General features: G+C 57.2%; 1 protein-coding gene across 1 annotated transcript in view; it reads left to right on the plus strand.

Annotated features, from left to right (window-relative positions):
* KSR2 (kinase suppressor of ras 2) overlaps positions 1-25,241 on the plus strand; it is a 334,988-nt gene that overhangs the window by 281,757 nt on the left and 27,990 nt on the right. Inside the window, exons 11-14 of the mRNA XM_056131018.1 lie at positions 7,671-7,712; positions 8,162-8,234; positions 11,286-11,334; positions 12,437-12,804. Coding sequence (XP_055986993.1) covers positions 7,671-7,712; positions 8,162-8,234; positions 11,286-11,334; positions 12,437-12,804 — 532 coding nt within the window. The remainder of the gene's footprint in view (positions 1-7,670; positions 7,713-8,161; positions 8,235-11,285; positions 11,335-12,436; positions 12,805-25,241) is intronic.

The raw sequence follows: 25,241 nt of genomic DNA on the forward strand, positions 1-25,241 counted from the left end.
CATGATCAGCCCCACTTTACAGACAGGGAAACTGAGAGGTAGAGAGACACAGGACTGTCCTCCCTGTGGTCACAGAAGCATCCTCCTCCCCCCACCCAGGCCCCCCAAATCTGAGCCCCAGCAGGGGCGCACAGCTCATGAGCTGGCCTTCACCTTGGGAGCTGAACCCTTTGAAAGTGCTCCCCACAACCTGTGCCCCTCACTGGAGTGCGGTGGGGGTGGGGTGGGGATATATCTGAGCCCCCACCTGATGGCAGAGTGGGGCTGAATGGACATGTGGGGAGCCCTGAGCATCCGGCAAAGCCCACCCCTGCCCACTGATCTCTGACTCGAGACGTTCCACCTCTGACAGGATGTAGTGGTCGAGAGGGACCCCCGAGGTCCAGAGCCCCTGGCTGCTGATGCACGTGTTATCGAACAGAGACCCAGCCCCCCACGCCTGATGGCCCCCAGGCACCACCATCCATTAAGGGTAGGCTGGCACTCAGCTGCTGCCTGGGTGGGCCGGGGTGGGTGCGTTTTGAAGTTTTGTGACATGGGATTTTTCAGATGTATTTTTAAGTCAGAGGAAGCTTGGGCTCTGCCGGGTGTGAGAACCCGACAGACCCCCAGACGCAAAGAGGTGTCCTCTGCTGGACTCTTGCAGTGTCGACCCCGCGTCTACCAGGCAGTTAGCACTCCGTGGCAGAGGGTTCCCACGGTTGAACCCACTGATTCCGCTCCTCTGGAGGGGACAAGCGTGGGAAAAAGCCCCCCTGGGCCCCCAGGGCTCTCCACATGGGGGACATATGAGTTTGATTATTTTCCCAGAGCTGCTCCTTTTCCCAGTAGCGGATACTAACTCTAGGAATATTTTCCTTAAGATTATTTGCTTCAGGGCTGGAGCGATAGCACAGTGGGTAAGGCATTTGCCTTGCATGCAGCCAACCCAGGTTTCATTCCCAGCATCCCATAGGGTCCCCCGAGCACTGCCAGGAGTAATTCCTGAGTACAGAGCCAGGAGGAACCTCTGAGCATCGCTGGGTGTGATCCAAAAAGAAAAAAAAAAAGATGATTTGCTTCTTTGGGTGGGTCATAGCTTAAAGTAAAAGACCTGCTCTAAAGAGAGGACCACGCAGAGAGCACGCTTTTCTCTCCCGAAGGACCTTGGTGGTGTCGCAGGGAGGCCCCGTGTCCCTTGCCTTTCCTTCCTTCAGAGTCCCTGCCAGGGCTCTGCCAGGCGACCCATGCATGCTGCATGGCACAACACACCCCACCCTGCCCTGGTGTAGTGGACTAGAGGCCGTCGGTTCATAGTCCACCTCTACCCCTAACGTCTGCATGTTGAACAGAGAATTTACCTCCATATGCCTCTGGCTCCTCATCTCTAAAATGGGGATAGTAATAGCACCGACTATGGAACTATAGAAGGACCAAACGTTTCCAGGTTAGGATAGAGCCGAGCGGAGGGTCTGTCTCGCCAAAGACCACAGCACATGTGAGCCATTGGCATTATCACCAGCCGAGCACCCGCCTAATCAATGGCCCTGGCTGCCCTTTGAGCATTTCTCATCATCACTGTTGTTAATCGTGGGCTAACCAGGATCGTGGGACTCAAGATGGAATTTCATGTACCCGGTGTTGCAGAGTGTGTGTGTGTGTGTGTGTGTGTGTGTGTGTGTGTGTGTGTGTGTGTTGAGTTGAATTTGCAGGGGAAGGAGATTCGACATGGTCAGAGTTTGGGGAAACTTGGGCTGGGACTTTCAAAATCAAAGCTATCCTGGGAGTGTGTCTGTCATTTTCATGGCTGTCACTTTTGTGACTGTTATTCTGTGGCTCTGTCACTTGCTAAAATGCATCCTTGGACCAACTGTAATCCTTGTATAATGATGGAAACAGAAATCTTCAGGTCGCGATTTCATTGTGTTTGGACCCTGCCAGAATGCAACTTCAAGTGGACGTTGTTTGAATACACAGAAATATATAAAACTATTAAAAAGAGTGAAGTAGCCCACTTAGGTATCCTGGCTTGGAAAAACATCCATTATGTATTTTAAATGGAAAACTAAGTGTCTTGTGAAGCACTCTAACATCCTTCTCATGGTATAATGATTATATTTGTATTTGAATAGGTACCCAAAAAGTCTGCCAAACTTTGTGTCAGTTCTCTCTGAGGAGAGAAATTCTGTTTTATGCACTTCTCTCTAGGTATAATAAGGAGGAGTGCACAGTGGTTTCTTAACGGAATGGTAATTGTACTGTGGAATGCTGGGAAGGGAAAATAATTGACCTCCCCCGAGGGCACACGGACCTCTCCTGATCTCAGGTGCTTCTAGAGAAAAGTTTCCCCAGGGTGACAGGCACCTGTCCTGTTTGTCCAAAGCCCTGGCCACTCATCATAAGTTTCACAGAGAACCTTTGGGCTGGGGGTGGGTCTTTGTGGTTCCCTGGCAGATCTTGGGGGTCCTAAGGATCCTTCAAACTCATGACTAGAAAGGGCACACAGACCTCTTGCCCAGGTGGGTTAGCAGACATTTGGGTCACTTGTTCGTGTCAGGGCACATGAAGGGAAGAGTTTTGGGGCAAGGGAAACCACGTGTGACCTGCCCAGGCGTGGCTGGGGTCATGGTTGCGCTCTTCCGTGGAGAGGTTCTGAGTTGCTTTTCAGAACCTGGCACTGTGTTGTGCAGGGCAAGGTGAAGGCCAGGTGCCACGTGAGCAGGCAGGGCTGGCTTGGCATTCCTCCTTTACTCTGCCCTGCCTTGAGCAGGGCACTTGCCCTGTTTGTGCCTCAGTTTCTCCCCTCTGTTGGGTGAGTGATGCTGCTTGTGTGAGTGACATCTGCTGAGGGAGGTCCGTGGCAGGGCTTCTCTCTGCCCCCAGAGCCCCCACTTGCTGGGCCTTGCTGCGGGATGGCTAGTCTAGAATGTTCCAGTGCCTTCCTTCTTCTGAGTCGCCAGAGCCACGTAGGGGTACCCACGCCTGCGCACATGGGCATGGGCCCATGAATCTGCACACTGCATGCATGCCGTAGAAAACACAAATCCGTGTGGCGTTAGAAGCAGGAAGGAAGAGCAGAACCCACCTCTGGTGGAGGCCGTGGGGTTTTCGGGCTCTCCCTCAGGCCATGGCGTTTCTCCCTCTAGTCACTCACCCGCTTCCCTCTTGCGCCCTCAGTGCAGTGCTCCTGGGCGCCTGGCAGGACCTTGCTCACGGGTGCCCTTGTCTAGGTCGGCCTGCCCCATCAGAACGGGAGCCCAGGAGACTGCAGCTGCCCGCTTCCCTCCCCTCCCCTCCCCCCACCCCCACCTCCCCTAGCTCAGGTCCCATTACTGGCTGTTGAGTGAGTGTGGGAGTGGATGGGTGACTGGAGGCTCTGTCTGGCCCACAGCTGCAGGGCTTTCTCTTTCAGTTGTCTTCAGGTCTCCGACCACGTTCCCCCGCTCATTTTCCTATGGGGCGTTTACTAGGCCTCTGCTGTAGCAGCTGCTGTGGGAACACCCAGTGTGTGTGGGGGTGGGTGGGGGTGGGGGGACCAACCGGACATGCCCAAAGAGTGGGCACCAATCAGACAACACTGTGCTAGCAGGGTACCAACCACACATGCCCTCCCATGGAGGGGTCACCAATCAGATACACCCTGTGGGGCTGGAACACTAACCAGACACACCCCCGTGGGATGGGCACCAATCAGACATGCCTCTATGGGGGGGGCACCAACCAGACACCCCCCATGGGGGTGGGGGCACCAATCAAACAAACCCTATGGGAGTGGGACACCAAGCAGACACGCCCCCATGGGTTGGGCACCAATCAGAAAGCCCCTGTGGGGGTGGGACACCAAGCAGACACGCCCCCAGGGGTTGGGCACCAATCAGAAAGCCCCTGTGGGGGTGGGACACCAAGCAGACACACCCCCATGGGTTGGGCACCAATCAGAAAGCCCCTGTGGGGGTGGGACACCAAGCAGACACGCCCCCAGGGGTTGGGCACCAATCAGAAAGCCCCTGTGGGGGTGGGACACCAAGCAGACACACCCCCAGGGGTTGGGCACCAATCAGAAAGCCCCTGTGGGAGTGGGACACCAAGCAGACACGCCCCCATGGGTTGGGCACCAATCAGAAAGCCCCTGTGGGGGTGGGACACCAAGCAGACACGCCCCCATGGGGTGGACACCAATTAGATACCCCCTGTGGGGCTGGGACTTCCAACCAGACTTTTCCTATACACGCTGCCTGGTGCTGCAGTAACACATTTTGTCTTCACGTCCTAAAACAGCACCAAAGCATTATCGGATGAAGGGCAGAAGGCCCAAGCCCGTATCACTGGGCTAAAAATAAAGGTGTCAGCAGGGCTGGCTTTCCAGGAGGTTCTGGGGACTGATACTGCCTTGCCTCTGCCCGGCTTCTAGTGATGCCCCATCTCTGTGCCCATCCTCCCACTCCGCCCTGTAAGGACCCCGTGGGGACTGCGTCTCAGGCTGGGGGACCGCGTCCCCTCAGCCAAGTCCCTCTGTCACGTCAGGAGACACAGTGTCTCGAGGTTTGCACGTGAGCGGCTGGGTAGGGCGGAGGGGGTGCGTCCCGCAGCTCCCTTCCCAGGACAGCGCCCGCCTCGCCCGCCCTCTGCCCAGACGGCACCAGATCGCTCGCCCCAGCTGTTGCTGCCAGGCCAGGGATCAGCTAAGCCTCCTGGGCACCTCGGCTGGGTTTCCTGCTCTAACTTGAACCCCACGTGCTACTGACGCAGTGCACTTAGGTGGCTGGCTGGCGAGAAACTGAGGGGCATGAAACAGAAGCAAGATCTCCACAGGGGGTTCATTCTGGAATTTTCACACCGTGGTTTTGAATAAGGTCGCTGCCCAGCCTGGGAACCTCCTTTTCCAGAATAAAAAATGCCTCCACTGGGGCTGGAGCGATAGCACAGAGGGTAGGGTATTTGCCTTGCACAGGGCTGACCCGGGTTCGATTCCCCGCATTCCATAGGGTCCCTCGAGCACCACCAGGAGTAATTTCTGAGTGCATGAGCCAGGAGTAACCCCTTGCAATGCTGGGTGTGACCCAAAAAGGAAAAAAGAAAATGCCTCCACTGGGGCCGGAGCGATAGTACAAGCAGGTCAAGCATTAGCCTTGAATGCTGCTGACCCCAGTTCGATCCCTGGCATCCCAGAGGGTCCCCCGAGCACCACCAGGAGTCATTCCTGAGTGCAGAGCCAGGAGTAACCCCTGAGCATCACTGGTGTGACCCAAAAAGACAAAAAAAAAAATTCCTGCACCTGGGATATTTTGAACGGCTGTATGAGAGGAGAGTGTGTTCATTCAACAAACTTGATCCACACGCTCCCCCGTTTACCTGCCATTGCAAAAGACCCTGCCGGGGGATGGCAAGATACCAGGGCTTTCCATCCCGAGGGAGGTTAAGAATCGCCCCCCTTCTCCAGCACAGCCAGCTCAGCCTCAACTCGATCGATTATCTCTTCATTATCGCTCCCTCTGGTCTATTAGTGCAGAGATCTTAGAAAACCGTTGGCTGTCTTATTGCAGCAAATCTAGGCACGCCTGGGAGATGTGCCGGCTCAGCTCCCGGCGGCCAAGCAAAGGGAATTTGACTGTAAGCGAGCAGCACAGAACTCCTGGCTTTCCAGAACCTGTCCTAGTCCACAGTCCTAGAACCTGTGCCATAGCCTGACTTCCTGCACACACGTGGCATGTCCCTGAAACGCAGCGCCTGCCCCGGGGCGAGATGTGACGCAGATTCCAAGCGGACCGTGATGTTCAAGGAGGCACCCATGGATCTACTCGGCGTAGGGAGTCACAGACCTTCAGACAGTGACAAGATGCATCTGCGGAGCAGGACAGAGACTCTATGTGGCAGGGATCTCGGTCCCCGTGGAGTGAGCCTATTCACTTCATTTTAGGTACAGTCTATGCCTGTGGGCATTGATTCTAGAGACTTCTACAGGTGGCTGCAGTGAGAGCCAGGGTTTCAGGATGGATCGTCTTCCAGACTCCTGGCCTGGCCTCCCAGGCTAGCACAGTGTTCCCAGTCCCAGCTCTAGCATGACTCCCAGGCATTTCCAGAAGAGTCACTCCCTCAGACACCCGACTCAGCCCACCCCTGCGCCTCTCCTGTGCTCGGTGCAGAGCTCTGGGGGACCTGCTCCCCATTCACATTCCCTGTTTCAGATCCCAGGGCTGAGACAGATCCCAGGGACCCTGCGATCCCAGATCCCAGGCCTGAGGCAGATTCCAGGACCTCAGAGGTCCTCAGAGAAATCTGGAGCAGCAGCCCCTTAGGAGAAGCAGTGGAAATGGGGGGACGTTCCTTTTGTGTCAGCCTTTCCTTCAGTGTACTGATCGATCCTTGCTGGTGGGAGGCAGAATCCTGGTTCTTGGAGATAGATAACCAGGTCCTGCTGTCTGGGGGGCTTTCTAGAAAGATCGTTTGTTTTGCCAGAGTTGGCTCCTCATAGAGGAAGGCATAAGGGTCAGAGACAGTCCGTAGGGAGGCAGCTACCCCAAAGACACCTTGAGTTCGCTCAGCCCTTTCCGCAACGGGCACAAGCTCTCTCTGACCTCCCGAAGGCCCGAGGATCCATCTCGTGGCCCTCGGAAGCAGTTCTGTTGTAGCAGCAACAAGAAGACGAACGCAATTTCCTGCAGTCAGTCCAGGAGACCTAGAAAAGACAGGCTGCGCCTCAAGGCTTTCTCTAGCTTTACTGCGATATCACTGACACGGAACATTGGCTCCGCTGAAGGGGAACTTCGTGGTGTTTTGGTAGCCGTCCACATTGCAAAATGGTCGCCGTAAAGTCGTGTTGCTCTCCCTGACTTCGCAAGGTCACCATTGTTCTTCCCAAGAGAGGAGAACTTGGCTTTTCTCATTGACCTTCAAATATGTGAGCCGGTTGCTGGCTCTGGGCCCCTTGTTGAACGCGGCGCCCCGAGACTTACTTCCCTTCTCCCTTTATGCCTCTGGAGGACTCTGTCTGGTCCCTCTTCCCCCACTGCTGCTCCAGCCACCAGCGGTCCCTTCTGTTGCTGTGATGGGTTTTGGTTTGCTTGGGGTGGGGACGGGGGGCTCCATGTCCATCTCCGTTTGACTTCCTTCCTGGACGTGTCCTCTCCTGCCCATCAGATTGCTGCCAGTGGCCAGGTTTCCATCCTTTCACCACAGAACAGTGTCCTCTAGCCCATGTTCTCTGTGTCTGCCCGGCCCTTGTACTTTCTCGGGTCCATTCCCTGCCCTGTGCTGAGCAAGGCTGCAGGGACACTGGTCCTCTGGCCATATCTTTGGGGATTTCACATCCTTCGGCTGTGCCCACGTGCAGGCGGGCTGCACCAGAGAGAGAGGCCCCATCGTGACCACACCTGACGGCACCCTAGGGGCCTGTCCCTACACTCTTGCCCTCACCACTGGGTAACAGGAGGGAAAACTGATACTGCTTGGCTGTCCCTTGGCCCTTGGGGGCCTGACACTGAACCAAAAGGGTAACACTGGCCGTGCCTCGGGGCGAGATCCTGTTCTTGGGGAGAGTTTAGCTTGAGGGTTTAGGCCTGTGCTTTCTTGAGACACATTTTTCAGTCCAGCAGTTTCAGGGGGGGTGTATCTTTGGTCACCTGGAGGCCCACAAGGGTGGGCTGTGGGTGCCCGGCCGGGGTGTGGCTCACTCTGTGTCCTTCTCTCTGCAGCATCTCACTACTACAAGTACAAGCAACAGTTCATCTTCCCAGGTGGGTCCCGCGCCCTGGGGCATGGAAGCTGCTGGAATAGTCAGGGTGGGGAAGGGAATCGTCAGACCCCAGGAGACTCCCTAGATGTCATCATGGACGGAGAGAAGAGAGTCCGGGAGGCTCCACTACAGGCCTGAGCAGGCAGGGAGGAGGAATCCAAGGGTTGAGGGAGGGGAGAGAGTGTCTGGGCCTGGAGCTGGGGCTAGAGCGGTAGGAAGCCCCCTTGCTCAGAGGAAGGGGGGCCCGACCAGGCTGGTGGTCGGGGTGGGTTCAGCCACTCTCCAGGCAGCCCGGGGGTCCTGTCCCAGAGTGTGGTGGGACTGCTAGTCCCAGAGCTGGTGGTGGAAGGCAAGGGGGCCACAGAGGGACAAATGGTTCTGAGATGCCCGCGTCTCCCAGGCTCTGGGCTGAGGGGGGCCACGTCCCTGACTGTCTCCTCTCTGACACAGATGTGGTGCCAGTGCCCGAGACGCCCACGCGGGCACCCCAGGTCATCCTGCATCCGGTGACCTCCAACCCAATGTAAGTCGATGGACCGGGGTCACCCCTTGTTTCCTCTGTGCTGGGAAGTGGGGGGTGGGGAGAAGAAGACACCCGAGGGAACAAAGAGACACTGGAAGGAGTCGGCTTAAAGGTGGGGGGTGACAGGCCAGGTAGAGGGCCCTCTGGGTACCACCTACCACCCTCCATCAGCTCTGCCCCGCCCTTGAGAGGGGATTCCGAGTGGCAGCATGTCCTCAGGACCCCGAGCTGGCTTGTAAGTGGAAATGACAACAGTGCAAGCGCTTAAGAACAGGACACACATTTCAGGTTGTTGCCCTGCTCTTAAAAAGTGTCATTTGGGTTTATATCAGTTTGTTGTGCTCAGCTGATCACAGCTTTTGGCACAAATCCCCCTTGTTGCTGCCTGGGCTTTTTTTTTTAAAATATATATCATTTTTTGGAAGGCAGCCATGCCATGCTTCCCTTTTATATATATAAAGTTTTATTGGAAGGCAGCCACGTCTGTGTGTTGACAACAGTCTTGGGCGACTTTCTGATGACACTCTTCGAGTCCAGTGGTTGCCACGGAGACCGTCGTCTGGGCCGTGGAGTCTGAATTGCTCACTGTCTGGCCCTGTCCAGAGCCTGTGTGCTGACTTCTGGTTTATGCCGGCATGGGCATGAGCTCATGTTCCGGTGCCTGGGCCCCTCCGTGGAGGAAGGTGGAGGCCCGCGCGCACGCTCTCAAGATGTAACTGTCTTTGATTCCTGGTGTTTTTGTGCGTGACCCACACACCACGTCCTTGGTCTCAGGCCGCCGGGTCTGTGATCCCCTCCTGGAGAAGCATTCCTCACATGTCTCGGATGCGTCACAGACCTCAGTTATAATGACTGTGAAATGTCAGATCCATGTAGAAAATGTCCCGAACCATCCCCTGGGGCTGGATCTTCCAGCCTGGATCTTCGCTGCTGCAAACAGCACCACAGTGAACATCTTTGGGGTGGGGGGCAACCCTTTGCCCCTTTAGGGGGGGTCTTTAGGACACAGTCTCTCCTGCCAGGTGGCCTTTCATGCCTAGAGCCAAATCACCTGCATCAGTCTCCCCATTGTGATGAAGGGGGAGGGGGAGTGGCCACCTTCATACTTGCCTGTTTGCTTTTTATCCCAGCTCCCTTGATGGTTTCATCCTTGTTTGTTTGGGGGCCACACCTGGTGGTGCTCAGGGCCCAGTGCTTGGGGGTCACTCCCCGTGGTGCTCAGCAGGCCACGTGTGGTGGCCGCATGCAAGCACCTTAGTCCCTGTCCTTTCTACGTTAAAGAAGGGACAGTCGCTTGCCGGGGGAGTGGGTGCTGACAGTGGCCCCCGGTCACTCGGCTGCTAGGACACCAAGCGCACAGTCCGTGTGAGCTGAGCGGGTTATTAACTGACTGCCAGAGCCAAAGAGCCTGCGGCCACTGCCTGCCAGCTGCTTTCATGTGCAGAGGGTGACGGCCACTCGCTGCTCCTGAAAGGAATCGGCCAAGGGCCTCGGGCTGTGAGCTGGCCTGCAGGCAGGCAGAGGGTCGGCATGAGCTGGGGGCCAGGGAGGGCACAGTCCCCCAGATCAACTGTCACTCTGCGATTCGATTTCCTCCCCAGGCTGCGCTATAAATAATTGGCGGAGACAGTGACAAGCCTCACACTCGGCAGCTTGCCCCCACCCCAGGTCCTTGCAGGCGCTCAGCCCCGCTGGCTCGGGGAGGAGCCCGTCCGCAGGAGCTGCGGCGTCTGGGGGTCTGAGGGTCAGGATCAGGCAGCCCCCTCCTTCCCGGACCCCCGCCCCAAGGAGACAGGAAGGGAGCAGACGTACCTGGTGATTCCGCCCTCCTCCGGTTGCTGCTCTGCTGTTTCTAGATCAGCCACCACATGCCACTGTGCTCCGGGAAGGTGCAGCGCCCCCCCAATCACCTCTGTGACACACACAGCCCCTCGGCCCCCATGGCACCCTGTCCACCCCAACTCTCCCCTCCCTCCCGTACCCATCACACCATCATCTGTGGATGCCGCCCAACTCTCTCTCTCTCTCTCTCTCTCTCTCTCTCTCTCTCTCTCTCTCTCTCAGCTCAACTCGCAGGCACACAGAACACAGCCTAGCATCCCTACAGGGTGTCCTATACAGGCTTTGTCCTTATACAAAGCCCTGTCAGCATGTTCTCATGCTGCAGACACAAGGGAAGCTCCTGGATCACACAACACACACACACATGCACACACATGCATACACATGCACACACACACCTGTGCACACATGCATGCACGCACACACATATATGCATGCATGCACACATACACATGCATACATGCACACATATACACACGTGCACACATGTGTGCACTCGCACACATGCACACACGCACACACGCACACATACATGCACTCATATGCAGACATGCACACATGCACACATATACACATGTGCATACACATGCACACGCACACGCACACAGAGAGGCATGCACGCACACACACACACACACACACGAGTCTTCCAGTCATGCGCACATAGCAGCAGTTCAGTGTGATTAGCAAGGACCAACTGAGACACGGAACTTCCAGACGCATCCAGCAGTCCCTCTTCCGAGCATTTCCATGGCTCCCCACTGCTCCTGCCCTTTGTCCCTTTTATCTCGCCTCTCTTCTGTAGAAGTGTAAGCGTCCTGGTTAGAAGCCCGACAGCTGCAGCTCAGTCACCCACTCAGGGTCTGGCACTGACCCGGGAACCTGGGAAGAAGTGGATGAGCTGATGAGCCAACGTGGGGGTCCTGGTTGCTTCCGACCCCACAGACGTGTCCTTTGAAAGCTGATCTGTCCTTCCCCAGTGAACACTGACATGTGGCGTTTAGGCCAGGCTGATGAAGAACCTATTAGTCAGGGAGACCAACGCAAATCATGAAACACGGGCCGAGCAGCCCGGAACATCTGTTCAAAACAACGTCCCCGCGCCCTGCTTTCTGCCAGGGAGTCCGAATTAGCCCAGACATGGGCAGTGTCAGCTCAGGGTTCCCACTGTGGCCCACAGGTCACCTTTTTCTCTTTCTTTCTTTCAAGCTTGGAAGGAAATCCATTACTTCAAATTGAAGTGGAGCCCACGTCAGAGGTAGGGGGGTGGGGCGGGAGGGGAGGCAACTTTTTCCAACTGCCTGGGGACGCCCGGGGGTGCTGGCCCTGTTTGATAGATGGTCTCTCTCGGTGCTGGTTGCCAGGCAGGGCCCCTCCTGGCCAGGCCTAATGGCCCGTTACCTGCCAAGCACCTACAGCTGGCGGTTCTGGGGAGCTGGAGCAAGACTCTCCCTCCTAGTAGAAAGCTCAGCCTGGGGGCCCCCGCAGCTCCTTGGCGGGGGGGGGGGTGTCCTGCTGCCAGGGAGGTGGGGACCACCGACACCCGGCATTTGGTGGGGTGCTGGGAATTCCTGCGGCTGCTTTCCACGCACCTCAGCTGCTGGAGGAATTTAAATGAAGAGGCTGAGGAGAGAACCGTGGGGTTCAGACCCTTGGCTTGGCCACGCTAGTCCTTATTTCCAGGGAGAATCATTTCCCCTCTGGAATCGTTGGTTTGATGTGGTTCGTTGAAAAGGGCTGGCGGGGTTCCGGAAGATGGCTCTTGGCTGAATGTGCCTGCCCGGTCAGACCACTGTCTCTGCCTGCTCTGGACTGTTCCTGACAGGTCCCAGAGTGCCTGTGTGTGAGTACACACACGAGTGCATGCGTGACTGCATGTGTGTAAGTGTATGTGTGCGTAAGTGTGTGCATACATGAGTGCATATGAGTACATGTGTGTGCCTATGTGAGTGCATGTGTGAGAGTACGCGTGCATGTGAGTACACGAGTGCATGTGATTGTGTGAGCCTATGTGTATGCGTGCATGTGTGAATCCATGCGCGTGTGCGTGCGTGTTCATGCCCATGCATGAGTGTATATGAGTGGGTGTGTGCCTGTGTATATGAGTGCACGTGTGAGTGCATGTGTGTGTGTGAGTACATGTGAGTACTGTGTGTGCCTGTGTGTGTGAGTGCATGTGAGTATGTGTGTGTGCCTATGTGTACATGAGTGTGTGGGGGTGTATGCATGCACACAAGCAACAGAACTGAGCTCGGAGGGCTGCCCCGAGTGAACCCACCCATCTCCAGGCCTCGCAGGCAGGCAGCGGGAGCCATGTCAGGGTCCACGCTGAGCTCTGTCCGCTGCTCCCCCCGCCGCAGAACGAAGAGGGCCACGAGGAGGCGGAGGAGTCGGAGGACGACTTCGAGGAGATGAACCTGTCCCTGCTGTCAGCGCGCAGCTTCCCGCGCAAGGCCAGCCAGACCAGCATCTTCCTGCAGGAGTGGGACATCCCCTTCGAGCAGCTGGAGGTGGGCGAGCTCATCGGCAAGGGCCGCTTCGGGCAGGTGTACCACGGCCGCTGGCACGGGGAGGTGGCCATCCGGCTCATCGACATCGAGCGGGACAATGAGGAGCAGCTGAAGGCCTTCAAGCGCGAGGTGATGGCGTACCGGCAGACGCGGCACGAGAACGTGGTGCTCTTCATGGGCGCCTGCATGAGCCCGCCCCACCTGGCCATCATCACCAGGTCGGTGCCCGCCTCCTGCCCCCTGTCCTCTGCCCCCTGCCCCCTTCCCTTCAGCACCCCCGGCCGAGCCCCCCAGCAGGGTCCACGTGGTGTCTCTGACTCTGCCTTTAATGGCTAACGTGGCTTACGATGTTAGGAATCCAGAAAATCGCTTTCCAAGCTCCATCCCTGGGGTGGGGCAGAACAGGGACTCAAGAGAAACGGGGTCTCCACTTCCCTCCGGGTTCTGCCAGTGGAAGGAAGGAGGTGGGTCAGATTTTCCCCTAAAGCGCTGGTGGGAGAGATATTTAGCTTCGCGGCCATTCAGCTTGGCATGGACTCAGCCCTGCTGCCCGAGGGTGCTCGCAGCCACAGGTGTCACTCCCGGGCTGCTCCTGGCACCTCGTCTCTAAAGCCAGGTGATGGGCAAGACCTGGCCCCTGGCTCCTTGACTGCCAACCCTCACCTAAAGTGCTGGTGGATATGACTCTGGTGGTCTTGCAGGCTGCCAAGGCTCATTTGTAGGACTTGTCTGTGGATCCTTTAGATACTTTAGCCTGGGGGCCAGGGAGGAAGCTCAGTGGTTAGTCGCATGGTTTGCCTGGAAAGGCCCCAAGGGCCACCCGCAGTTGCTGCTTTTCTAGTATCCTGTGGGGCAGGGAGAAACATCTTAGGCAGCTCCAGCCGGGCAGCTGGGAGATGCTCCTTTGGTACATTTTTTCATGGCCTGGTGCCAATCGCCAATCAGGAGGCTTCTCCTTGCCACACTGGACACAGGCCAGCAATGCTGGTGCGAGCACAGGAGCTATGGGCATCAGGGCCCCCTGTTGTGGCCCCCTTTTCTTCCCTGGGGCTGCAGAGCCTCCTGAGTCTGTTCTGAGACCTGGTGTGTGGAAGGAAGCGGCTTCTGTCCACCCCCATGGACGAGGCAGATGCTGGCCCGCCTGGAACCTAGTGGGTGAATGGTAAAGTGCGAGTGGAAAGCTGAGAGGACCCTCCTGAAACCAGAGTGAAAATCGGGACTTTAGCTCTGCCCTGAAGGGGTGACCCCCCCGTAATCCATCTGATCCTGTTTGGGGCCCTGGTCTGTCCTGATTGGGTGAGTGCACCCAATACACTGGTCTTGTTGAGTCACAGACCCGCCCAGAGCATTTCCGTTTCTCTGTCCCGTGACTGTGGTCCTCTCTGGGCCGGGCTGGGTAGCTGCGTCCTTGGATGCTTGTGTGTCCAGCTGGCGGGGCGCTTGGGGGCTGGGCAGACTCACGTCTGCTGGTTAACATTCAGGTGGAGTGGTTGGGGGGCTTCGTGGGCTTGTGCCCTCCTTCGTGTGCCTGCTCGGCCCCTCACCTGAAACCCGACTGGTTCCCAGGGCCCTCGTGTGGCATCTCGTCTGCATCTCACCTCCCAGTGGGACACTGCCAGCCTCCGTGGGCCGAAGCGGGTCATGGAGAAACACCTTCTGGGCGGGGATATTTGCTCTGTCAGAACAAGGACGCAGACACAGAGGACCCACTGGGGGTTGGGGGGGTCCCCTCTCGCAGCCTGTTGCCCCTCCTGTTGCTCCTACCTGCCCTGGGTCATCTGCCTTCATTCCCCACGGGGTGGGCGGGCAGGGCAGTGGGAGATGTCGGTCTCTCGCCCACTCTGACCCCTTCCCATGCTTCCTCCAATCTGCTGCCCCGCAGTCTCTCTGCCCAGTTCCTCACCTTCGTTCTCCGCCACCCCTACCTCCTTCCTTCCTTCCTTCCTTCCTTCCTTCCTTCCTTCCTCCCTTCCTCCCTCCCTCCCTTCCATTTCTTTCTGTTTCTTTTTCTTTTGTGTGTCACACCCAGTGTTGCACAGGGGTTACTCCTGGCTCTACACTCAGGAATTACTTCCGATGGTGCTTGAGGGACTCTATGGGATGCTGGGAATCGAACCCAGTTGGCCACGTGCAAGGCAAATGCCCTACCTGCTGTATATCGCTCCAGCCCCTTCCTTCCTTCCTTCCTTCCTTTCTTTCTTTCTTTCTTTCTTTCTTTCCTTTTCTTTTCTTTTTTCTTTTTTTGCTTGTTTGGGTCACACTAGCGATGCTCAGGGGTTCCTCCTGCCTCTGCTCTCAGGAATTACTCCTGGTGGTGCTTGGGGGACCATATGGGTTGCCGGGGATTGAACCCGGATCAGCCACTTACAAGGCAAATGCTCTCCCCGCTGTCCTGCAGCTCTGGCCCCCTACCCCCTCATCTTCATGCCTGCCAAAGCAGACATTTGAAATCCTCCACCGACACTGGCTTGGCCCTCAGGACCCCCGGCCCCCTTGCCGTACTGTCCTTCTGACTTGGGGAAGTGGTCGGATTCAGCCGGCCGCATCTGGGAACTTGGCTGCTCTTCATGGAAACAAGCCACTCAGCCCACAGGCCAGCTGCAACCCGCGTCTTTTCTATGCGTGGGGAACTCAAGGCCCCCCGCCGGCCCCCCGTGCAATAACCGCCCACAAATTTCACAAATAGCGCTGCCGTTCTCCTGGTGCCTCCATAAAGACGCTGCTGCACTGGGACATGTAATTGGTCTCTGAAGTGTTTGGATATTTTATGTGAAGAAGCCGGATGAGGCCCAGAGAAGTGGCATTTATCCCCTATGAGGGTGTCATTATGTCGTTATCTCGGGGGAGTGGCCCTGGTGCACCCCACTCCTGTGGAGCACCCTCCACTTGTGGCCAGCCGGGTTTCTTCTCCAACGTTCAACATTTGAGTAATTGGATTAATCACTCGCGTTCGCACAGTTGGCTGGCGGGAGGTGGATGGCTGGGAGGGGGCCAACCAACGGGAACCGTTTTTGGATCCTGGATTGATTTTACGGGGAACATAAGACCAGATAATTACCTGACATATTCTGGAGACATTCACGATGGCGTGTTCTAGCCAGTTGCCTAGTAATTATCATCGAAGTCAACTTGTATCTCTAGAACTAGCTCCCTGGTAATGCCGCGTGCCGGGCTCTTGGGGAACGAGAAATAACCAGCCGGTACCCACAGGTCTGTGGCCACAGGTGCAGTTTTAGCAACAGGATTACTCAGTCTTGTCAGGATTGGGTCGTTCTGAGGTTATGGAAAGGCGGCAGAATCGAGCATCTTCCAAATCTCGGGAGGGAAATTGAAAGCCGGTACAGTTGAATGAAAGTGCCTTGCACCTGCTGGCCAGCGGCAGCGCGTCCTTGGCCTCAGTTTCCCTGGAAAATGATCAGGCAGGTACCCATGCGTCTTGAAGCATCCTTCCGGCGTGAAGCAGGTCTTTGGTTCTCTGCAAATGGCCTGGAACAGCTCGGTACTTCCCAAAGTGGGGCTCTCCCAGGCTCCCCGCATCAGAGCTGGCAAGCAAGAAGGGCCCAGCCTTCAGGTTCTCCTCGCTTCAGTTTCCTGGAGCTGGGGTCACAAAGGAGCGACAACTTACTGTCTGAGCGTGGAGTCCGTCTTAGCCAGGGCCGCTTCCTCATGCCCCTCAGCACGAGTGTGGCCTGGCTCTACTGGCTCTACTTTTGTTGGCGCACACGGTCCTTCTGCAGTGCAGCCCCTACTCCCGAGGATAACTGTGACCGCAGCAGGACACTTCTGTGCCATCCAGGCTAATGGGCCTTTTCAAGGGACAGCTAAAGTTTCCTTGGCCATAGGCGTCCCCTGGGATTCAGTGTCTGGGGACGCGAACCTGTAGATCTTCGGGGCTCAAATGCAGGCTTACCGCATCCCTCTAGAGTGTTTGCTACCTGTGGGCAGGCTGGTGGGGGGGTCACTTCTCCCCTTTCGATCACTGCAGAATCACCTGGAAGGCAGGTGGGGTGGTTGGGACTCCGTTGATAAGTTCTCAAGGATTCCGTGCACCACTGTAAGTTGCAGGTTTATTAGAATTGAGTGTCATATTTGTAGCCCAGTGGTTGTGTATTTCGGCAAACCCTAGAAATTCCTCTGGGCCCCCCGACGCACGTGTGCGCGCACACACACACACACACACACACACACACACACACAGACCCCTGTGCAAAGACCTATCAACTTACATTTCTCTCTTACGCATCTCTCTCCCCTTTCCTGGGAAAACACTCATTCCCGTGATGAGATCCACACGGGGTGACCATGTCACGGTGCCCCCCAGGCCACCCCCGGCAATGCTGAAATATTTTCCTGCCATCCCCGTGTTCAACAAACCCGTGCTTGGTCACCAGACCCTCACCTGGGAACTTGCTAGAAATGCACGTTTTCATACTTCCTCCCCACCCCCCCCCCCCCGAAGAAGCCCTATACGTGGCCCATTCTTCCAGATCAGAAGTTTCGGGTCTGGGGGAGGTGGCCCAACTGTCTGTGGCACCCCAGGAACTTGTGCCCAGCTCTGATGGCCATGTCCTACTCCCTGTCGGGGGCCCCCTGACCCTCTCCCGCCTCCAGCCATGTGCGCCCCTCGCGAGAGTCCCCCTCACGCACCCATTTGCCCCTTGAGCACTGGCAGTCTCCCTACAGTGCTCTGTGAGCTCACTCACAGCCCCCCAGCTGCACAGAACACAGTCCCCCAGCACCCCCACCTGGGCTGTGAAACCCTCCGCGTCAGAGAAGAGCAGGCAGGGGTGAGCTCATCTCCTGCTAAGCACTGGGACCCTGGGACTGGTGCAGGGGATGTTTGGGGCCACCGGGAGGGAGTCTGAGAGGTGGCTTGGGGGACGGGGCGATTCAGGAGGTCGGGACCAGGAGCTGGCCATGCAGAGAGGCAGAGAGCCTGGCCTGGATGGAGCAGGGTCCTTGCCGGAAGAGAGGGGGCAGGAGAAGGGTGCGGGGGCTGTGCTGCAGGGCTCAGTGGGGGGAAGGACCCGGCTGACCCCAGGGGAGTCAGGGAAGGGTCTTACATGGGACCCCACTCACAGGGGCATCCCCTCTGCTCTCCGGAAGGCACGTGACAGCCATCCCTTTTCTCGGTGCCTGTGGCCGGAGGTGGTCCCAGGAGGGTACGTCGTACCCGCCTGCTTGCATGGGGGTGTGCAGCCTCCTTCCCATCCCCCATGGGTGGAGGGGGGGAGTCCTGAAATCCCAAGGGGCCTCATTCGCATCTGGAGCCTGAGAACTCTCGGAGCCGCTTCCTGGATGAGTTCTTTCCAAGTCCAGGTCGGTCGGTCGCTGCCCACGGTGCCCTCTGGTCTCCACCTGCCCTGCTGCCCGCCTCCCGGAGAGACCTGTGGAGAACCTGGCCTTCTTTCTCAGACGCCCTCGAAGCCGGGACCGGCTTGCCCGCGCCTTTCCCCTCACTCTCCAGTTGGGGTGGGGGTTCTCTCTCGGGGCAGTTGATTGTCCTAAATATAACACAGGAGACTGGGGGGGGGGGGGGGGGCTCGCGCATGACAGCCCCTCCCCCACTCCCTGGTGCCTTGGGCTGGCTTTTATGCAGGGAAAGCTGAATCGCTTTCCCTTTATGCCGCGCAGCTGAAAAGGGTTTTTGTCTGTGGCTGCCTTTAATTGTGCTGGAATGTGAAGCACCCGGGACTTGGGAAGGAAGCGCTATAAATGTGCCGCCTCATTATCATTAGTATTATTAGCAGCGTGGGGGTCCAGGGCGCACGCCTGCAGGGGTGGTCAGTGGCTCTCGGAGGGGGAGACCTGGCCCGGCGGCCTCCCCAACCATCTCCCCAGCCAGGAGCCAGCAGAGCTGCTAAACTGCCAGGCGGGACGTGGGTCAGACCTCACAGTGTCCTATGACACAAGCACTCGCCTGTTGGCTGTGGAAAAGGAGAGCCATCAGAAAAGATGCAGGGGACAAAAAGATGTGGGGTCCGCCCCCCACAGTGCACACTTGTCTCCAGCCGCAGAGACCCCCCTGGCACCTCGTGGATCTGTCCGAGCGGATGTGTGTTTGTCAAGATAGAGAACCTCACGCTGTAATGAATAAGCCTTAACACAGCGAGTCACTTGTCGTGAAAGTCCACTTCTTGGCCCTGTAATCACCCACAGTGGACGTTTCTGACCCTGTTCACCTGATTGCCCAGGTCCTCTCCCCTCGAAGAAGTGCTCGCATGACCCTATTTCATTGCTTTCTTTTATCTCCTCTAAACTAATGGACCGCGCGCGCGTGTGTGTGTATGTGTGTGTGTGTGGTGTTGTGTTGTGTTTATCTCTCATGCAAGAGAGTGATAAGGTCGAGCGGGCTTGGATGTGGCAAAAGCTATACAGAGTCATGACTCCTGTCACTGGCCAGGCTGGGCGCCTTGGTAGCTCCTGGTTGCTATAGTAACGGGATGCTGTGCTCACGCCAGGGGTGAGACAGGGAAGGGAGCGGGCCTGTTTTCCCTTCTGCATCCCAGCCTCCTGGGCACCCCAGACCACTGGGATTTGAGATTTGCTAAAATGTTCGATGCGGTGAGGGGGGGGGGGGGACTAGATTCAGGTCCCAGCTCTGCCCCTCGCTGGGGTGTTGGCCGAGTGACACCCTCTCCAGGCCTCCAGCAGCCGTCCAGGAGGCCACGGGGAACCGGGAACTGGATCTACCGTGTCAAGCGCTGATGAAAGGTTGGGCTGGAAATAACCGCGTGTGAGTCATCAGTGCCGACTGGTGATGGAAACTGCAGGCTTCAGTGGAGGCGAGGTCATGCGGGGGAGGGGGGAGGCACCCCAGAGGGAGTGCTGGGTGGCCTGGCGGGGGAGGGCAGGGGAGGGCGGCCCCACCCAGGGGCTCTGGCAGCAGGTGGTGGAGGCTGCCCGAGGGGCGTGGCGTCCTGGGACTGTCCAGAGCGGCTCCTCCGCCCCCACCCTGCTGCCTCTTCACCCAAGTCCACCCTTGGCTTTCACGGCAGGGTCCACGTCCCCCCACCCAGCGTGCCCTGACGCCTTTGTTCTGCCACTGCTTTGCTCCCGGCCCCGTCTGTTCCTGGGGTGGGGGGGCACTCGCTGTGCACGGGACTGTGTGAAGTCGTGGGACCCAGGGGCAGCCACAGGGCCCGTGGACGTACCGGACAAGCCGTGTGAAACGTCGGGCGTCAGCCCTTTGTCCCAGGTGTTCAGCAGGAGGCAGGTCTGGAGGATGGCCCAGGAGTGGCCCTTGTCCCCCACTCCGTGGCACTCACTGGCAGATATGCAAGTGGGTGGTTCTGAAACGGTGCAGTCACTCTGTGAAAGGGGCCTGCAGGGAGCACAGTGGAGCCCTTATCTAACCAAGGGACTGGCCAGATGACCAAGGGAATGCTGGCCTTCCAAACAGTGGAGAAGAGCATGTGCAAAGGGCAGGGGGCCGAAAGTGGAGCCGAGGGGCTGGGAGGGACAAGCCAGGAGCCAGGGACACTCCTGATGTCCCATGTGAGCCCAGCTATAGGATTTAGCTCCCATAGTTTGACTCTTAAAGAATTCGGGTTCAAGGTGACCCATCAAGAGGCGGGTCTACCAAGGATTTCAGCGGGGGAGGGGGTTCCTCCCAGACAGCTGTTTAGAAAGGCCACCAGGACCACCCCTTTCTGACAAGGCCGAGCCTCCTCCTCTGAGAATAGTGGACATTGGCAATAGCTCTGACCAGAACCAGCGCCAGACTGGGTGCCCCACGCGCTAGGAAGCGTTCAGGCCACAGCCCAAGGGGGCAGCAGCAGTGGCCGTCAGCCTTGCCAGAAGCTGTCAGTGTTTACCCAAGCTGCAGAGACCTAGTGTAGCCCTCAACACACACACACACACACACACACACACACACGCTGTGTGTGTGTGTTTCGAAGGTGCAAGAGGCAACGTCGGGTTCCTAACACACAGTCTAGATATCAATAGAAACCAGTATGACCTTAGTACAGTTTGCACACAGGGATTAAGGGGTGCCTGGGGTAGGGAGGGGGTGCCTGGGGTAGGGAGGGGGATTTCCCCGGTGAGATCGTAACAGCAAGTGTCTGCAGAATTGGGCTTACTGTCTTTTGAACCCTTTCCGTGAAACTTGGGACTGCCCCGTTTCCCTGGCTGTGGGGAACCCAAGACCGCCTGATCCAGGCCCGAGGGTGGGCCAGACGGCCTCACTCTGTTCCTCTCCTGGCTGTACCGAATTCCTCCAGCAGGCCTGAGACACCCGCCCCCCCAACCCCGCTTGCCTTGTCCACTGCCCACCAGCTTGACTGCCGTGTGGGCTGGTGGCAGGTGAAAATTGAATCCCCCGATGCTGCTGCCTTTGCCTCCCTCTCTCCACAGGCAGGGGCGGGGCAGGGCTGGGAGGTGTCAGGCTGGTGTGTGCTCATGGCCTGGAGGACCTGCTGGACCCCAGGCTCTGACTGATGGATTATCAGCCCGGGCACTGCTGCCTGGTGCAGTGCTCACCCTCTGCTTCGTCCCGGCTGGATGGTGTTTAAGATAATTAAGCCCATGCATCAAATAATAAATAGATATTGACTCTTTGTCATGGGGTCGATCAGGATGGATTGACCGCTGGGAATACTGCTTTCCTCAATCAATGGGAAGCCAGGGGGATAGATAAATCTTGATAATGACTGACAAGAGGAAAGTCAATAGGTGCACTAACGTGTGCACTGGATGCGTATATCTTCTTTTGAATGCCGGGGGGAACGAGGACAGAGAGTTTGTTTTGGCAGAAGGAGAAATGGGAGAGGCGGGGAGGAAAGATGGAGAGAGGTTCTCCAGACCCCTAGCCCCAAGAATGGGACCCGTTCCCCTGTGGGCTCTCTGTGGTTTGGGGTAAACTGCTGAAATCTCGAGAGAGGTTGGCTTTGAAGAGAGCCCCACATTTGAGTGTTGACGCTTTTCACCTTCCTAATATCTGGAAACCCCTCTACCCTCATGCTACGCTGCTCTGTGGTTGGACCTTCCAGCACCCCTGGAAAGGGAGAGGAGGGAGGGAGGGGGTGTGACCGGGGAGGGGAGAGGGAGCATCATGAGTTTGGAGACACTCAACAGGGACCAGGGAACTACATCCGGTTCAGGCTGCAAGCCTGAGAGTTTGGCATATTGGCCGTGGGTGTCTCTGAGCCCTCAGGAGGCAGGTTTGGTCCTGCATCTGGAGACGAGTCCTAGAGCAGAGCTACAAAATGGGAACCCCCCTGCTGGGGATATACTAGGTCTTTGGGGGATGGGGTGGCCTGGAACAGCACTTCCCAGACTTAAACACACATCAGGACCCCAGGGCGCTTAGACGAACACCGAGTTTGAGCCAGCAGCCCCCAGAGAGAGCCTGAGAAGCTGCGTCTTTCACGGACTCGTGACTTTCATCTTGGATTGGCCCACAGTTCCTGTGAATTTGACCACTTTCCTCTTCCCCTGCCTGCCCAGGGGCGTGTGGCAGCCTGGCCTGTGCTCCTGGGTGCGTCCGGTTAGAGCAAGGGTACAGGTGGCAGCGGAACACGGCGCCATCTCCGCAGAGCTAGTGACGGTCCTCTGTGGGGCTTTGAGGTGGCGTGGAATGTCCATTCTCAGGAACAGACACTGCCCAGCAGGAGAGGGCTGGGATTCATCAGAGCAGCCATGGGGCACTGCTGAGGCTGGAAATGAGTGCCCCACCCCCGGTCAGCGTCTCTGGGCACGGCCCGATGTACCCCTCAGAGCAGATAGGCCTTGACAGGAGTTACTCATGGACCCTTTTTGCTGCTCTCTTGGAACCAACTTTAGGGGTGCTGGGGGTCGGGGATGAGGGGGTGCTGGGGAGTGACCCGGGGCTCTCGCACGCAAAACTTCTGCCCCAATAAAGAAACTTAGTGAGGAAATAACAAATGGCCAAAGGCAACAGAACCTGAGAATGCAGCTCCAGAGCTGAGCCTACAGAGGAAGAGGACGAGGAGTGTGGAGAAGTTGGGTAGAGGGGCGGAAGTGGGGACCCCCCGGAGACAATGGTGGAGGAAAGTGGAGACTCTAGTGGAAACTGTGGTGTAAGAAACCCTGACGTCAATTATAAATCACAGCACCTAAAACTAAAAACAAAACCCTCCACTTTTTCCAAGGCACCTGCCCCAGTCCCTTTGCACCATCTCCAACTATTCTTTAAGAAGCAAAAAGGCGGTGGGTTCCTTGCTTGAGCCCGACTTACTGGGCCCACAGACTTTGGTGGACAGTGACATGGGGACTCATCTCACGGGCTCACATTGGCTGAGCACCTGCTACAGTGCAAGCTTCTGGTTGAAGGTTCTGTGCTTCCTTTCCTCCTCCCCCCCCCCCCCCATCTCACAGAGCAGGGACCTGGGGCAGTGGGGGCAAGGCGGCTCATGTTGACGCCGTGGGGTGTACAAGAAGGGCACGACTGGCCACCATGACCCCCTAGCTTGAGCCTTAACCCCCGGCTCTGCTGCGTCATCCCAGAGACAGAAATTGTGCTCCGTGTTCCCGCGGGCCGTCGTCCAAGGCCCTCCTGAGCACTGCGCCATCGATCACTGTCAAGGTCTATCTGCTTCTCTTACCCTTGGGTTCAGAGTGAAATTTACGGGAATTTTCCCTCCCCCCCAGTAAGTGAAACTGAACAATACTTCTTGCCTGTCAGAGTCAAGTTTCTTTGGGTGTTCACCATCGTCCGGAAATGCACACAGTCACCCAACAACCCAAGCGGGGAAATGCCTGGTTTACCAGCTGTCTGGATCTGAGTGCTTGGACCCTGGCACATATTGGTTGAGACAGGAGATTTTTCTCCTGTGTTGCTGACCATTTCCCCTTTCTGCACCTCACTTTCTCTCTTTATCCAACGGAGAATACAGTTCCTACCTCCTGGGAGGATGCAGTGCGTTCTTACAGACAGGCTCTGAGAACTGTCTGTGTGTTGGCATCACTGCGGCTACTGTTACTACCCTCCCTGCACTGTGGGCACTGGAGGAAGGTGGTGTAAATATAACACTTGTATTTTCAAGAGGGAAAGATGTGGCTTAAGGAGTTTCAAGTCGCTGAAATTTACAATGGGAAATTGGTAATGGGAACTACTGTAAATTGGCAGTGTTTTTGCAATGAGAAGGAGGTTTACATAAGGAGTTTCAAGTCTCTACTGGAATGATCGAGCCTTGCTGCTTGTGGGTGGTGGAATCAGGGTAGGTCCTATCCCCCTCTCTGACCCACAGTGTTCTCAGCTGTAAAATGGGACTCCCCGTGACTTCCCCTGGAGCAGAGACGGTGTGGCTTGAGAGAGCGAATATAGGGACTAGGACTAGAGAAATAAGGATGATTGAAAGTCATGTGTTAAGAAGAATAGTAACAGTCGGCCCCAAAAATGCAAATGACAAGCCTGGTATTCCAAGCACTTGACAACCAGGGGAGGCTGGTACTTCTGTCTCGACGGAGCCAGGATCTGAACTGTCACTGTTGGCAGAGCTGCCATATGGAAGCTCCTGCTGGCGAAGGAAGTCGTCTTGTTCGGTGGCAGGAGTCGGGGACCAGTGCTCCCCGCTGAACCTGCAACCAAGGGGACCTGCCACCGGCACCCTTGCTTGGGACTTAGGCCGTTCTGTGGTTTCTGGGCCGCAGCCCTCCGGAACTGTCACTTGCTGGTGGCCCGCCCACCCTCTTGCCGTCTTCCCTTCGACTGAAGCAGAGTCTTGTGGCTGAGAAGTTGCTTTTGCACTTCATCAAAAGGTTTGTCTCCGAGTCGTCTTCAAAAGATGCCTCGTCTCTTGGCAGGGCAGCGTGCGGGGAGCAGGTGGAGCCTCTTTAAAGGCCAGGGAAGGGACAGAGCCCTGTTCAGAATGTCCCCGCGGCGGAGGGCCGTGCCCTGGGAGGAAAGCTTCTCAGCAGAGCCCTCGGGATGCTTGCAGACTCCTGGAACTGCCGTGGCCTCCCTGTCCCTGTCCCCCGGGGTCTGGCTTGGCGGCTGAACTCAGTGTCTTGGATGATGCCTGAGCTGGCAGGGGGTGGGGCGGGGGGCACTGGTGCCTCTTCTGCCTTGTTAGTCACTTGTGGCTTCTCAGGCTCCACTGGCCCTCTGCCCTTCCTCCCGCAAGACCTCAGCTCTCTCCTCTCTCTCCTTCCTCTCTCTGTCTCTGTCTGTCTCCCTCTTTCTCTCTCCCCTCTCTGTCTCTGTCTCTGACTCTCTCTCTGTCTCTCTCTCTCTCTCTCTCTCTCTCTCTCTCTCTCTCTCTCTCTCTCTCTCTCCTCTCTCTCTCTCTCATCCCCTGCCTTCCTTCCCCCCTCTCTCCTGCCCTCAGTTTCTGTTCTAGGCCGTCCCTGGCCTTCTGTCACCTCCCTGCTCCTGCCTTTGACACAAACAACTGAAACTGTCTCCAAGGCATCCCGAGGACTGGACGCAGCCATGAGTGAGAGGGCAGTGGGAACCGGAAGGAAGTCGGGCTTCCTCTACCGCTGGTAGGCCTTAAGCCTCGAGCCTTCCTCCCGCTCATCTCCTGGTCTGTGGAATGATCGTGATTCTTACCTGGACCCTTTGCCTCTCTGTCTGCACTCGCCTGGGCTAGGCCGAACCCTTGGCAGAGCGAGATGACCGCCCACCTACACGGTTCTTCCGTCCTGTCCTTTCCAGCTCCCCTTCGAATGAGGCCAGCCAGCCAGCCGG

The sequence above is a fragment of the Sorex fumeus genome, unplaced genomic scaffold (assembly GCF_029834395.1).
Source record: "Sorex fumeus unplaced genomic scaffold, SorFum_2.1 ptg000083l, whole genome shotgun sequence".
Lineage (NCBI taxonomy): Eukaryota > Metazoa > Chordata > Mammalia > Eulipotyphla > Soricidae > Sorex > Sorex fumeus.